Genomic DNA, 14,309 nt, shown 5'->3' on the forward strand with positions numbered 1-14,309 from the left:
AGATCAACAGTACTTGACAAGGGCAAAGGAGTAGAAAGTACATCTACAAGTTCATCTTCAAGTAGGACTCGGACACTAATTGATGAAGAATACGAGGAGGAAGAAGATGAAGAGCAATATAATGATGTAGAGGATTTTGATCTTCAAGAGTTGGATAATTTTGAAGAAGAATAGACTTTTAAAGTTTTGGTTTATTGTATTTTGAATTGTTTGGTCTTTAAAGTTTTAGACATTCTATTGGTTTTTGAATTGAATATTTGCTAATATGTGTTATTGCTATTAAGACTTTGGATAAAATATGCAATTAAATATTTTTAATTTTTGGTATTAATTGGCGCCTTTATTCAAAAAGGCAAGCGCCTCGCCGCTCGCCTCGCCGCGTGGCGAGGCAGGCCCTTGTCGCCTTTTGTCGCCTCTCGCCGTCCACAACACTGCGTCTAAGTTTGGAAGACCAACAACTGCAACACACGGATTTCAGTTGTTCTCATGGATTCAGATATGCTTAACGTTCTTCATGATTTGACATGGTAGATCTTGAGAAAGATGGATGGTTTTCATCTTGAAGTGTTTTGGTTCCAAATAATTGATATTAGAGCCTATATCATGACAAATCATTTGGACTTTTGTGTGTCCAAAGAAAAAGTTTCAAGCATATAGTAAGTGCTTCCCCGGCGTCAATCTAATAATTTGGAACTGGAGCTCTGGCCTACTTTTGAGAAATGTGAGCACAGATAAAGGTCATAAAAGTTGCTATTGAACAGTATTCTATATCAAAAGTAATTTTATAGTAAATTAGTTTGTCTTTTGAAAACTACAAAAATATAGGTAAAAAGAGTGGTCTCACACAAATTTGTATGTACATATTAAAATTAATTATAGTAAATTAGTTTGTGTTTTTGCAACTAAAAGATATAGGTAAAAGAGTGGTCTCATACAAATTCATACAAATTTGTATGTACATACAATAGTATAAACCAGCTTGAGGTGGAAACCAAAACTATTTTAACTTAGTGATTGCCTAGTGCAATAAATCAATAGCTTCAGCGCATAATCAAGCTGTGTTTCTCTCTGTTCCCTCTTGTCTTATTTTCTCATAGTAGCTAGACAATTACTTGTACAGTTTGAAATCTTCGTGAAGGGCAGCAAAACTTCATGAGAAGGCTAACAGAACTCCATATCCATAAACGATATAAAGTTCTACCCCAGAAAACAAGTATAACTTGGCTGGCATTTGAGCATTTTTTGTAGATATGGAACTACATAGCTCATGATGTCTTGTTAACATATTTGAAGAGTCCAAGAATGTCTTAATGGCAAAATAGTTTCTTTGAAACTAATTAAAGTATACCCGGCGCGAACCAAACATAAGGGAAAAAATACCTCCCAATGATGTACACAATTTCACTTCAAGTAGAAAAAGGTAAGGATACTCTTACCAAATAAGAAGAGATCACAATCTACCCAAGTGAAGTTAAGTGAGAGAACAAAATAAATTGCAACAAGTGAAAGACCATCGTCCTCTGAGTTGGGGAGAAACGAGGCAAGACAGGTTAAATGATGACCTTGTCACCACTGCTAGGCGGTGGTCAACACACTCACACCCAACTTCAGCCTCACACACAGTCATGAATTCGTCTAACTCCTTAGGTGGCATAGTAAGAGTAACAACAAAGAAACCTACAGGAACAAGTCCCAACCTTTATTATAATCAAAGATAAACGAAGGATTAGGCTTCACGAATTTACTAAGGCATAGAACACACTCTACAGCCTTGGTCAAATATTTGCCTAAAATTTGAAACTTTTGCACATAGGTAGAGTTACAACTGCCCATGTGCTTGTCACATGGCTTAACAGAAATCCTTTCTGAAATTAACTAAGTAAAATAGTAATATTCCAACAGCTACACAACAATCAATTTTCAAATAAAGAAATCCACTTCATTTTCCTTAGCCGAATTTGTCTTGCCTACACTTAGAATATTTCAACCTTTCTCATACGTAGTTTTATTTCTTGTTTATGTTAGCTTTGTGCTTACATTAAATAGCCTTGCCTTGCCATCATCAAGTCATCTCACAGCCTTGCCTTGCCGATGTCACTTCCTGCACGCATGCCCATCAGGTGTCATGCGCCTGTCACTGCCATCGTGCCCAAGTCTGCTTAACCAACACTTCAACATCCTGGTTCATTTCTGCCTACTAACACTCAGTCACACCAACTACATTGTTGCATCAAGCACATACCAAGGCCAACGTAAAAGTACTTGTCAACGTTGCTTACTTAGACTGGGGGTCTAACAAACCACCCCCACCAGTTGAAGTTGATGCCCTCATCAAGACTGTTTGAGGTAGTCCTCGTCTCCCCGTTTTGGTCATCAAACTGCTATAACAGTGTTTCCCTTGGCATGTGCGTGATGAAACAATCTAGCTGTGGCGATTGAGTGCTAGTGGGCAGCAATGAATAATCATTCTAGAGTGTTGGCTAAACAAACTTGGGCACAATGAGAAGGACATGTGCATGGCACCTGATGGCATGCCTGCAACCAATGGGCATCGGCAAGGTAGTGTGTTGGCTTTACAAGCAAAGTTGTGATATGACACGACGATGGCAAGATAAGGTTGTTCAATGTGAGCATGAAGCTGGCAGAAACAAGAAATAAAACTAAGTATGAAAGAAGGTTGAAAAAAACTAAGTGTGGTCAAGGCAAATGAAGGCCATGTGAAAGGCCCGTGGGTTGCTTTATTTGAAATTCGAATGTTGCATAGTTTTTTAGGAATCTCGCTACCTTAGGACAGTTAGAGTTATTGCCGACGTTTACCGGGGCTTCCATTCAAAGCTTATAACACTTCTCCTTCCGACCTTCCAGCACCGGGCAGGTGTCAGACTCTATACATCATGTTACCACTTAGCAGAGTCCCGTGTTTTTAATAAACAGTCGCTACTCTCTGGTATGTGCAGCTTTCCTAATCAAAAGATGGGAGAGCACCCCTTCTCCCGAAGTTACGGGGTCATTTTGCCGAGTTCCTTCAACATGGTTCTCTCAAGCGCCCTATGAATATCATAGTATACTTAGTTAATTTCATAATAGGATTTCTATTAATCCATGTGCTTACATGAGCAGTTGTAACCGCTTGTAGCTGCCTATGGCAGAAGTTCTAAATTCTGGGCAGAAATTTGACGAAGGCAGTAGAGTGTGTTCTATGCCTTAGTAAATTCGTGAAGCCTAGTCCTTTGTTTATCTTTGATATTAATAAAGGTTGGGACTTGTTCCTGTACGCTACTATGTTGTTACTACTACTATGATACCTAAGAAAACAGTCTAAGGACTTATACAAATTTGTGAGTGCGTGTGTGAGGCTGAAGTTGAGTGTGGGTGTGTTGACTGCCTAGCAGTGGTGACCAAGAAATAAATCAGCCCTGTATCAATTGGTTTAATACAAGTACATATGTATTGTCTGAGAATATTCCTTCAATTTACTTTTTTCAACAACATAGTGCAACTTGTCTTAGTTTGACACGTTTAGGACATGCCGTTACTTTTGTTTACAAGGATATGCACAGCAGCACAAGATTGTGCCCAGTGACCTAAAGCTATAGTGTTGATACAGTATGGTTTGTGGCATATTATGATTCAAATCATTGCATTAGGTATCGTAACATGCTTTAAAAAGATTACAAAATGCTTATTACCTCACCCCTCTCTCTTCCATCAGTACCCTCCAAATCCATGACAATGGTCAATGGCTCAATGCCGACAGCATTTGCAATCCAAATTCCCTTGGTTGTTTGATTCCTGAAATGAATTTTGAAATACATTTATTTTAGCATGTGAAAGTTGAATTTTACTATATTCCCTTATTCGGAAGAGGTATTTTATTGTTCAAGTTCGTGTATGCACAAAGCGCCAAACAGAGAGGGAGAGCCTCACCTTCCTCTAAAAGCATCCATCTCCCTAAAATTAGTATAGAATAAATGGTTTAATAAGGTACTTTTCCCTGTGGACAAAAATGCATTTAGGATTAGCACTTAAACTAATCATAAACAAAACCTTATATACAAACAAAATAGAAAAGAAAAATATCACAACGAAATGAAAAAATAGAAAAACCAAAAAACAAATTCAGAAGAAAAGAGACAAAGCTAGTAAATAGTTGAAGAAAAGCCGAATGACAGTAACATAACAAAAATTTCAAGTATATAGTGTTGCGGAAGCCGAATATATAGAGAGTGATGGAATCACAACTACTATATCTAAAGGTAGCTAATAAATACTAAATGAGACAACAAGAGAAAGAACACCAGGAATTAACGAGGTTCGGCAAACTTTTGTTTTCTTCTGCCTACTCCTCGGACACAACCAACCAATATTTATTTCACTCCAAAAGAGTACAAGTGAAATACTACAAGAGAGAAAGAAGAACAAATGCCTTAGGAGATGAGAAGGCAAGTGAGAGGTGTGTTACAAATGAATTAGGAGCTTCCTATTTATAGGAGTAAATTCTTCCTATTGATGTCATCCATGACATCACAATATGTCAAAATGTCAACATTTACCTTGTGAAATCAATTTATGGTTCACCTAAATTTCACCTACAAAAGTTGCTATCTTGACTTTTATACCAATGAAGAATTATCCTCCTAACTACCATATCTTCTCATTAATCCATTTTTGAATCTTGTCAAATTTAACAAATCTCCACCTTGGCAAGATTCTCCATTTTCAACTTTCTCTCAACAACAATTTTGATTGTGTCTTCAACCCTAATCTTCAATGTTCAACAATGTTGATCAAGTTCAAACAATGTTGAAACTTGACTGCAGTCACCACTTTTGTCAACATATCGGCAGGATTATCTGTAGTATGAATTTTCTGCATTATGACTCCACCATCTTCTATGATTTCTCGTATGAAATGATATCGGACGTCAATGTGCTTCGTCCTTGCATGATAAACTTGGTTCTTTGCTAATTGAATAGCACTCTGACTATCACAAAATATTGTGATTTCTTCTTGTCCAATACCAAGCTCTCTAAGCAATCCTCGAAGCCAAATTGCTTCCTTCGCAGCCTCTGTAATTGCCATGTACTCTGCCTCAGTGGTAGACAAAGCAACTGTTGACTGCAAAGTAGACTTCCAACTAACTGGTGCATTTGCAATAGTGAAAACATAACCAGTAGTTGATCTTCGTTTGTCCAAATCACCTGCATAATCTGAGTCACAATATCCAACAAGATATTGACTATCTTTCTGCTCGAAAACCAAACCAACATCTACAGTATTATGAATATACCGTAGAATCCATTTTACAGCCTGCCAATGATCCTTTCCAGGATTGTGCATGTACCTGCTTACAACTCCAACATCGTGTGAAATATCTGGCCTTGTGCAAACCATTGCATACATCAAGCTACCAATAGCATTAGCGTATGGTACTCTTGACATATATTCTCGTTCAGCTTCATTATTAGGTGACATATCATCACTAAGCTTAAAATGAGGAGCAAGCGGAGTGCTAACCGACTTCGTTTTTTTATTCATACCGAATCGCTTTAGTACTCTCTTCAAATATTCCTTTTGAGATAAATAGAGTTTCTTTGAATGTCTATCTCTTTTTATCTCCATGCCAAGAATCTTCTTTGCCTCACCCAAATCCTTCATCTCAAACTCTTTTCTTAGTTGATTCTTTAGCTTCTCAATTTCCTCTTGACTCTTAGAAGCTATCAACATATCATCAACATATAGGAGAAGGTATATAAAGGAATTATCTTCAAGCTTGCGCAAATACACACAATGATCGTATTTGCTTCTTATGTACCTTTGCTGCAACATAAACTTGTCAAATCGTTTATACCATTGTCTAGAAGATTGTTTCAATCCGTACAATGATTTTTCAAGTTTGCACACCATATTTTCTTTTCCATCAACTTTGAATCCTTCTGGCTGAGTCATGTAGATTTCCTCTTCCAAGTCTCCATGTAAAAATGCAGTTTTTACATCCAACTGAACTAGTTCCAAATTTAACTGTGCTACCAAAGCCAACAAAACTCTAATGGAGGAGTGTTTCACAACTGGAGAAAACACCTCATTATAATCAATTCCCTCCTTTTGAGCATATCCTTTGGCCACCAATCTTGCTTTGTAGCGAACATCTTCTTGGTTAGGAAATCCTTCTTTCTTTGCAAATACCCATTTGCACCCAATTGCTTTCTTGCCCTCTGGGAGATTGGCCAATCTCCATGTATGATTCTGATGAAGGGACTGCATTTCTTCATCCATGGCAATCCTCCACTTATCTTCTTCTGAACTTTGGACTGCGTCTTTATAAGTGGTAGGAATGTCATCAGCTGCAATTGAGTCCGCACAAGCCACCATATCTATGAGTCGAGCAGGTTTTCTTAATGTCCTTTTTGGCTTGCCGGTTGCTATTGATTCAAGTTGTGGTTGAGGTTCTTGAGATGGAACCTCTTCTTCGACTGGCTCTCCTTCAAGAGGAAAATTTTCTGTTGTTTCCTCGTTTGATCCCTGTGTTGGGAAAATTATCTTTCCCTCAAACTCCACCTGCTTTGAAGTACCATCAATTTGTTTGACTTCTTCAACTGTTACCTTATTTGTCAAGGTAGATTCATCAAAGGTAACATCCCTGCTGAAAATGACTTTTCTTGTCTCTGGACACCATAAACGGTATCCTTTGACTCCAGAAGTAATTCCCATAAATAAAGCTTTCTTTGCTCTTGGGTCCAATTTTGACTCTCTTACATGATAATATGCAATTGAGCCAAATACATATAAAGAACCATAATCTTCAGCAGGTTTTCCATACCATTTTTCAAATGGTGTCTTCCCACCAATAGCAGCAGATGGTAGACGATTAATGAGGTGGCACGCATATGTTATTGCCTCAGCCCAAAATTCTTTGCCCAAGCCAGCATTGGACAACATACATCGAACTTTCTCCAGCAAAGTTCGGTTCATGCGTTCTGCCACTCCATTCTGTTGTGGTGTATTTTTTACGGTGAAATGTCTAACGATGCCATTTTCCTCACAAATTTTCTGAAAAAGATCATTTTTGTATTCGCCACCATTGTCTGTGCGAAGACACTTGATCTTTCTGCCACTTTGAGTTTCTATCATCGCCTTCCATTTGAGAAAAATTCCCAATACTTCATCTTTTGTTTTCATCGTATACACCCACAATCTTCGAGAAAAGTCATCAACAAAGGTTACAAAATAGTGTTTCCCACCTAATGAAGGTGTTTTGGAAGCACCCCAAACATCCGAATGAACATAATCCAAAATACCTTTAGTATTATGGATAGCTGTTCCAAATTTAACCCTTGTTTGCTTTCCCTTGATACAATGCTCACAAAACTCCAAGTTGCAAGTTTTTACTCCTTTTAGCAATCCTTGATCTGATAAAGTTTTCAAGGATTTCCCTCCAGCATGTCCCAAGCGCATATGCCACAGCTTGGTCATTTCTGCCTCCTTCTCGTCATTGGATGTTGTTGCCGCTGTCCCAATAACTGTACTACCTTGATAGTGGTACATGTTATTATTTCTTCGAATTGCCTTCATTACCACCAGTGCACCAGAGCATATTCTCATCACGCCATTATCTGCAATGACTTTGAACCCCTTTGATTCTAGGGCTCCTACAGAAATGAGATTTTTCTTCAAATCTGGTACATATCGAACATCTGTTAATGTTCTACTTAATCCATCATGGTTCCTTAATCGGATTGAACCAACACCATATGCGGTAAGAGGATTATTGTTTGCAGTGTGAATAACTCCTTATTCTCCTTCTTGTAAATCAATAAACCAGTCCCGATTGGGACATATATGATAACTACAAGCTGAATCCATCAACCATACATCAGATGATTTGGATGGATCTGTTGTAACTAGTGAGTAATCAGAATCATCACAATCAGCCACATTTGAATCCATGACAGCCTTCCCATTATTTGGTTTGGCTTTGCTATTCAACTTTGGGCAGTCTTTCTTCCAATGCCCTTTTTCTCGGCAAAAGGCACATTCATCTTTGCTGAGTCTCGATCTTGATTTGGATCTCCCTTTCTTCGTTCTCATATTATTTTGAGAACGACCTCTTGCAACTAGTGCTTCTGCTTCTCCGCCTTTTTGTTTTTCTCTCTTTCTTTGTTTATAACTGTATAAGGCAGAACAAACTTCTTTGAGAGATACTTCATCATTCCCATGGAGTAGAGTCGTTTCAAGATGCTCAAACTCATCGAGAAGTGAACTTAACAACATTAAGGCCATATCTCCATCCGTAAAAGTCACGTCCATATTTCGCAAATCTGTCGCCAACTTATTAAAGCTGGTGATATGATCATTCATTGTGCTACCGGGAACATAAGTGAAGCGTAACAGTCTTATTTTCATGTAAAGTTTATTTTGACTGTTTTTCTTCAAGAATTTCTCCTCCGATGAATTCCATAATTTAATTGCGGATGTTTCCTTCGTGTATGGATACTTTTGTTCTCTTGCAAGGTAAGATCGAATGGTACCGCAAGCAACACGGTTGATAATCTTCCAATCTTCTTCTCCTACACCGTCTGGTTTCTTTTCTTCAATGGCAATATCTAGCCCTTGTTGAAAAAGAACATCAAGGACCTCGCCTTGCCACATTCCGAAATGTCCTGACCCGTCAAAAATTTCAACTGCAAATTTCGCATTTGACACAATTCTTGTCATAAGCGAAGATGCCAATGATGACGTATTATTGACACTTGATGTGGACTCATCATTTTTCTTGTCTCCCATTTTACTACAAATACTATTTACTAGCTAACAATGCAAAGACCAAAGTAAATCTTTTTCTGATGTGGAAGTTCAGACTATGCTGCAACCACAGAGCATACTCAGATAATACCTTGGCTCTGATACCAATTGTTGCGGAAGCCGAATATATAGAGAGTGATGGAATCACAACTACTATATCTAAAGGTAGCTAATAAATAGTAAATGAGACAACAAGAGAAAGAACACCAGGAATTAACGAGGTTCGGCAAACTTTTGTTTTCTTTTGCCTACTCCTCGGACACAACCAACCAATATTTATTTCACTCCAAAAGAGTACAAGTGAAATACTACAAGAGAGAAAGAAGAACAAATGCCTTAGGAGATGAGAAGGCAAGTGAGAGGTGTGTTACAAATGAATTAGGAGCTACCTATTTATAGGAGTAAATTCTTCCTATTGATGTCATCCATGACATCACAATATGTCAAAATGTCAACATTTACCTTGTGAAATCAATTTATGGTTCACCTAAATTTCACCTACAAAAGTTGCTATCTTGACTTTTATACCAATGAAGAATTATCCTCCTAACTACCATATCTTCTCATTAATCCATTTTTGAATCTTGTCAAATTTAACATATAGAGGTACCCACAAGGCTTATCCATTAAATTCTCATTAAACAGTAGTACAAGCGAAGTAGTATCACAATGAATTGTGACTGAATAGAACAGAACAGTTAAGAGAAGATTTATGGGCAGACACCAACTTCATCCGTGTAGACCATATTTCAAAGGTGGTGGAGGTTTCATCTCCATAGCAAGAAAAAACCATCAAAACAAAATAAATGCAAAAATTGATATAAACATCTCCGTCTAAAATTTGCAAGCAGAAAAGATCCTCCAATTCTCCAAAGAGATCAACTTTCTTGGGGGTCAAAAAAGGGACATTCACAGGGAAAACAACACCAAATTTAAATTTTTAAAATCCCCTTTTTCCAGTTTATCAAAAAAATTAGAAGCAGTGCATAACAATGGAAGATAAAAGAGCATACAATGGGGGGTTTTATAAGAGAAGCAAAAATTGATACTAATAACATTCTCAAGTTCATCAAAATGTATAAGGAAATGAAAGAATTTCAAAAGAAATAAAGCATACCACTACTCTGGGGTCCCATAATAGCAACAACAGCATAAGAGAGACCACAGCGAGAAAGTTTGACAGAGCTAACGAAATTCTGTAGACCTTTGAAGTTGAATTCTCCATTAGCATCTATTAGTTGCGTTGAGCAACAGTCTTCCTTACCCATGGAAGATTTTACAGTTCTTCGAAGCTAAAATCAACTATGAATTAGCAATATTGTCTGAAGATTGCTTCTAAGTATAGACTCCAGCTTTTCTTCTTCTTCTTCTTTTGTTTTCCTTCCTTTTCTGGTTTGTTCTAGAGAGAATAAATATTACGTAACCTTGTTTTTAGGCAATCTTTTTATTCTCACTCCATTTATTTCTTTCCTATTATTCTTAAAACTAGCAAATTTACTCAAAAAAATAGTTTATTGTGCTAATTTTTATTTATATAATAAAGTTAATCTTAACTTATTAAAATATTTTCAACTACAGTATAATAGTTAAGATAACTCATAACTTTGTCTAAAAAAAATTTTGCTCTTCCATTATGAATTTATATGTAGAGATAAAAGGTTAAAATGCATGAATGAAATTGCAAAAGTTAAAATACTCGATCATTAAAGTTTTTTAAAATTGTTTCATCAACCTCATTATTAAGTATCATATATAATTTGAAGATAATAAATTGTGACAATTAAAAACGTAAAGTTTTCATCCGATAAAATAAAAGAGAAGTACAAAATATAAATATGATAGAAATGTGTGTACCTTTGTCAAGTATGAACATGATTCTCCCTAAAACTGTTTGAATTTGTAAAGCTATGACCGGAATTCAAAGTATGTTATTTGATAATGTATTTTTAAAAATAAATATTAGAAAATCAACTAAAATATATAATACATAATTGTATTTAAAGATGGCATTGGATTATTTTGTTGAACAAAATACATAGTTTTTTACAACATATTGGTCCAAGGCTAGGACCCAATTGGGCAAAGAAGCAAAAGAAAAAGGGTTTCATAAATATACAATAAACTAGTTTGTTTATACAAAAATATAGTTCAGTTTTCGTTTACATAAAATACAGTACAAATTAGAGATACTATAAAGTCCAAAAAAGAAAAGTCAAATTCACTTGTTCAAAAATGAAAAAAAAAACAAACTGATTTTTCTATATATCATCGTTCAAACAATGATCTTCTCTCAAACTTTACTAAGAAATTCAATTGCACTGAAAAATATTGATTTCGTTGGTGATTCATTGTCAATTCTTTAATTTTTACGGTGATTTATTTCATTTTTGTTTTGTTTCATCAATTTTTTTATTAATTCATATTTTAATGGATTATTTCACCATTCTGAATCAAAATGATGGCATGTGGAAATACAATAAATACATCAATTACGTTGTTAATGCTATTATTGTCAATTTTGATTATGATTTTGAAGATCTAACTATCATTGTTTCCACACAAATTAACGTGGATTCCACAATATATTTCATGGAGATCAAATGTGTCCTTACTGATTAGATTTCAGTTATATTAATGTACAATAACATGAGTGTTATGATTTATATGAAATTGAAACATTTTTTTTCTATATGTCTTTGTATGCATTATGTCACGCTAAAAGAAGACTTCAAAAACTTGGCTATAATTACTAGTCTCTCTATAAAATAGAGGTAGTATATAAAAAGTATACAATGTAGATAATGATTGAAATGCTTGAGGTTGAAATTATAGATTGTAGTGAAGCAGTGAGAGAGAAGGTAAATCATATTATTGATATTTACTTTCAATCGAAAGCTGAAAACGACTAATTTAGAAGGATAAGACTATGATTGTTAAAGTTTTGAAGAACTATATTATTTGAAATCAATTTCGATTTAGGGTCAAGATATCCAGTTCAACAAGGTGATGTAACTTGTTTTTGTATATTATATAATGATTCTTTGTGTTTTTATTAGCTATAACCTCCGATGTATTAATAAAAATTGCAACTGATCGTTTATATCTTCAAGGTTAAACAAGTGAAATTTATTCAAAATTTGAAGTTTCAAAAAAATTCACTCATACTATGTACTCGAATTACAAATGACACAAAATCAAGCTAACTCAACCATTATTGCAAGTTTGGTGATGGAGAAATATGATAATCCTAAAATTATCTATACGTCTAATGATATCATAAACGATATTCAAAAAATTAAAAATTATTTTGTTGAGCTGACTTATATGCAAAAAATGGAGTGAAGAATAAAAGAAAATAGAATTGATAGGACGAAACCTTGCTGGATCATATTGTAAGCTACCGATATACTTGTATATGATTGCACATATAAATTCATGATTAGTAACAAGGCTGCATAAATGGATGCTTCTTGTGTTGCTGCTATATAGCACTTTATGCATCAATCAATCAATGAAGGTATTGCAGACCTATAATGATCGTAATTAAAAGTTTTCTGAAGGTAGCAAATAGAGAAATCATACTTGTAAAGTCATGTATATGTATAGGGTGAATTTTCATATTCAAGTTTGAGTATGTAACTATTTACTTGATGTATACGAGTGTATAGGAATTGTATAGTTTTTGCATAGTCAATAACATGTGTGTACATGCTATATTTTCAGATTCTACTTGGCGTATAAGAGTAGGTAGTAACTCTATAGTTTTTATATAGTCAAGTATATGTGTGTATATGCTGAATTTGTCAGATTTAAATTTGACTATTTTCTGCATAGTTGGCGTATAAAAGTGTATATGAAATGTATAATGTTTGGATAGTCAAGTATATGTGTGTATATGCTGAATTTCTAGATTCTACTTGATGTATAAGAGTGTATAGGAAATATCATAGTCAAATATATGTGTTATAGGCTGAGTTTTCATATTCTACTTGGTGTATAAGAGTGTTTAAATTTTTTTTTGTTTTTGCATATTCAAGTATATATGTATATATAGGTTGAAATGTATTTCCTGATTTTATTGCTTGCAAGCTATATTCTGCTCTTGCCTGTGTTGCATCATAAGAGTGATTCTTTCAACAAATCAAAGATATATATGAGGTTTGAAGAGATGTGTGATGGGCATTACTTATACGATAATTTCAATTGTTTAACATTTTCACTGAATCTATCAGTTGTGGAACAATGTCAAAAAGAATTTCAAGATTAAAGAAATATTTTATTACTATGGATAATAGTTATATGACTCGACAATTTGATTATTTGATGATAGAGGTGAATAAAATTAATTACTTTATAGTGTCAAGATACTTGATGTAAATTGGATATGACAGATGGTCAAGAATGCACAAGAGAGTCAACCAAGGCTTGATTATGACTTTCAATATCGTCGCATCTGCTAATTCTACAAATAAAGATAGCAACAGACTTACCAATGTTTTGTTTGTTGGAGTTCATGACAACGTAACACTAGTCAAAAATAGAATTACTCAAATAAGAAAATCACAATAACAAATTTTTTTAATAATTCTATTGGAGAATATGCAAGCATCAACATAAATAAGGGTAAAACAATTTGTTATTGTAGTTTTTATGCCTACTATATAATGAATGTATAAGTGTTATATGGATAGGTAACTCATTGTATTTGTAAAAATATTTAGGTAACGCCTTTGAGTGAATACTTATGCATTGTGATTTACAAGATCAAGTGGTATATTGTGGGCTTGAAAGAAGGAACATATACTTGCAAGAAGTATCAAGTTGATAAATTACCATGACCACATGTTTGTGCAGTTTTAAAGAAGAAGTATATGTTTGAGATGAGTATTGCTCTTTTTACTACACAAAAGAGTATATGCTTAAAATATATGAAGTCCCTGATGAGCCTTTTCCATAAGAGAGTATATGGGATATTTCTAAATAGGTCTTAGAAAAAATTGTGTTACAATCAAGGGAGAAAAAAAGTGTAGGAAGGCCAAGAATAGAAAAAAGGGTAAAATGGTGTATAGAAATAAAGAAAAAGTGGACAAAGACTACATATGAATTAGGCATAATGCATAAATATTTCCTTTAATTTTATCTCATTTTATATTTATATTCTTCAACTTTGAGTATGCACAAGTAGACAGTCAAACTTGTATAAGATTGAACAAAAAGACAAGTGTTTTACGTGTCATCCTACATTGTAATTGCATCGTATGTGGTGTCTTATGTGTATTATGTCATATATGACTCATGTGTCTACTACTTGTTCAACTTTATACATGTTTAAGTTTCTACTTGTACAAACTCAAAGTTTAAGAGTTTATAAATGTAAAATGAAACCAAGTTAAAAGGCGTATTTATGTATTATGTCTACGAATCATAGGGACAACAAAGACATAACTGGAGATTGTATGAGAAAAAAGTGTGAAATATATTCGGAATTTGGCTGAAATTGTTATAGC

The 14,309-nt window shown here is 34.6% G+C and overlaps 1 protein-coding gene across 5 annotated transcripts in view; it reads right to left on the minus strand.

Moving 5' to 3' along the window:
• LOC107011735 (protein ROOT HAIR DEFECTIVE 3 homolog 2-like) overlaps nt 1-10,237 on the minus strand; it is a 31,524-nt gene extending 21,287 nt beyond the window's left edge. For 2 of the 5 annotated variants that reach the window (XM_027914666.1, XM_027914664.1), the window contains exons 1-3: nt 9,920-10,237; nt 3,928-3,994; nt 3,690-3,792 (exon numbers count right to left, since the gene is read on the minus strand). In XM_027914666.1, the coding sequence (XP_027770467.1) occupies nt 3,690-3,792; nt 3,928-3,994; nt 9,920-10,070 (321 nt within the window). In that variant the 5' untranslated portion in view covers nt 10,071-10,237. Of the gene's footprint in view, nt 1-3,689; nt 3,793-3,927; nt 3,995-9,919 lie in introns of those variants that run through there. The other 3 variants (XM_015211349.2, XM_027914668.1, XM_027914665.1) reach the window with 3 other exon arrangements.
• Nucleotides 10,238-14,309: the final 4,072 nt, after the last annotated feature.

The sequence above is a fragment of the Solanum pennellii genome, chromosome 2, assembly GCF_001406875.1.
Source record: "Solanum pennellii chromosome 2, SPENNV200".
NCBI classification, from domain to species: Eukaryota; Viridiplantae; Streptophyta; class Magnoliopsida; order Solanales; family Solanaceae; genus Solanum; species Solanum pennellii.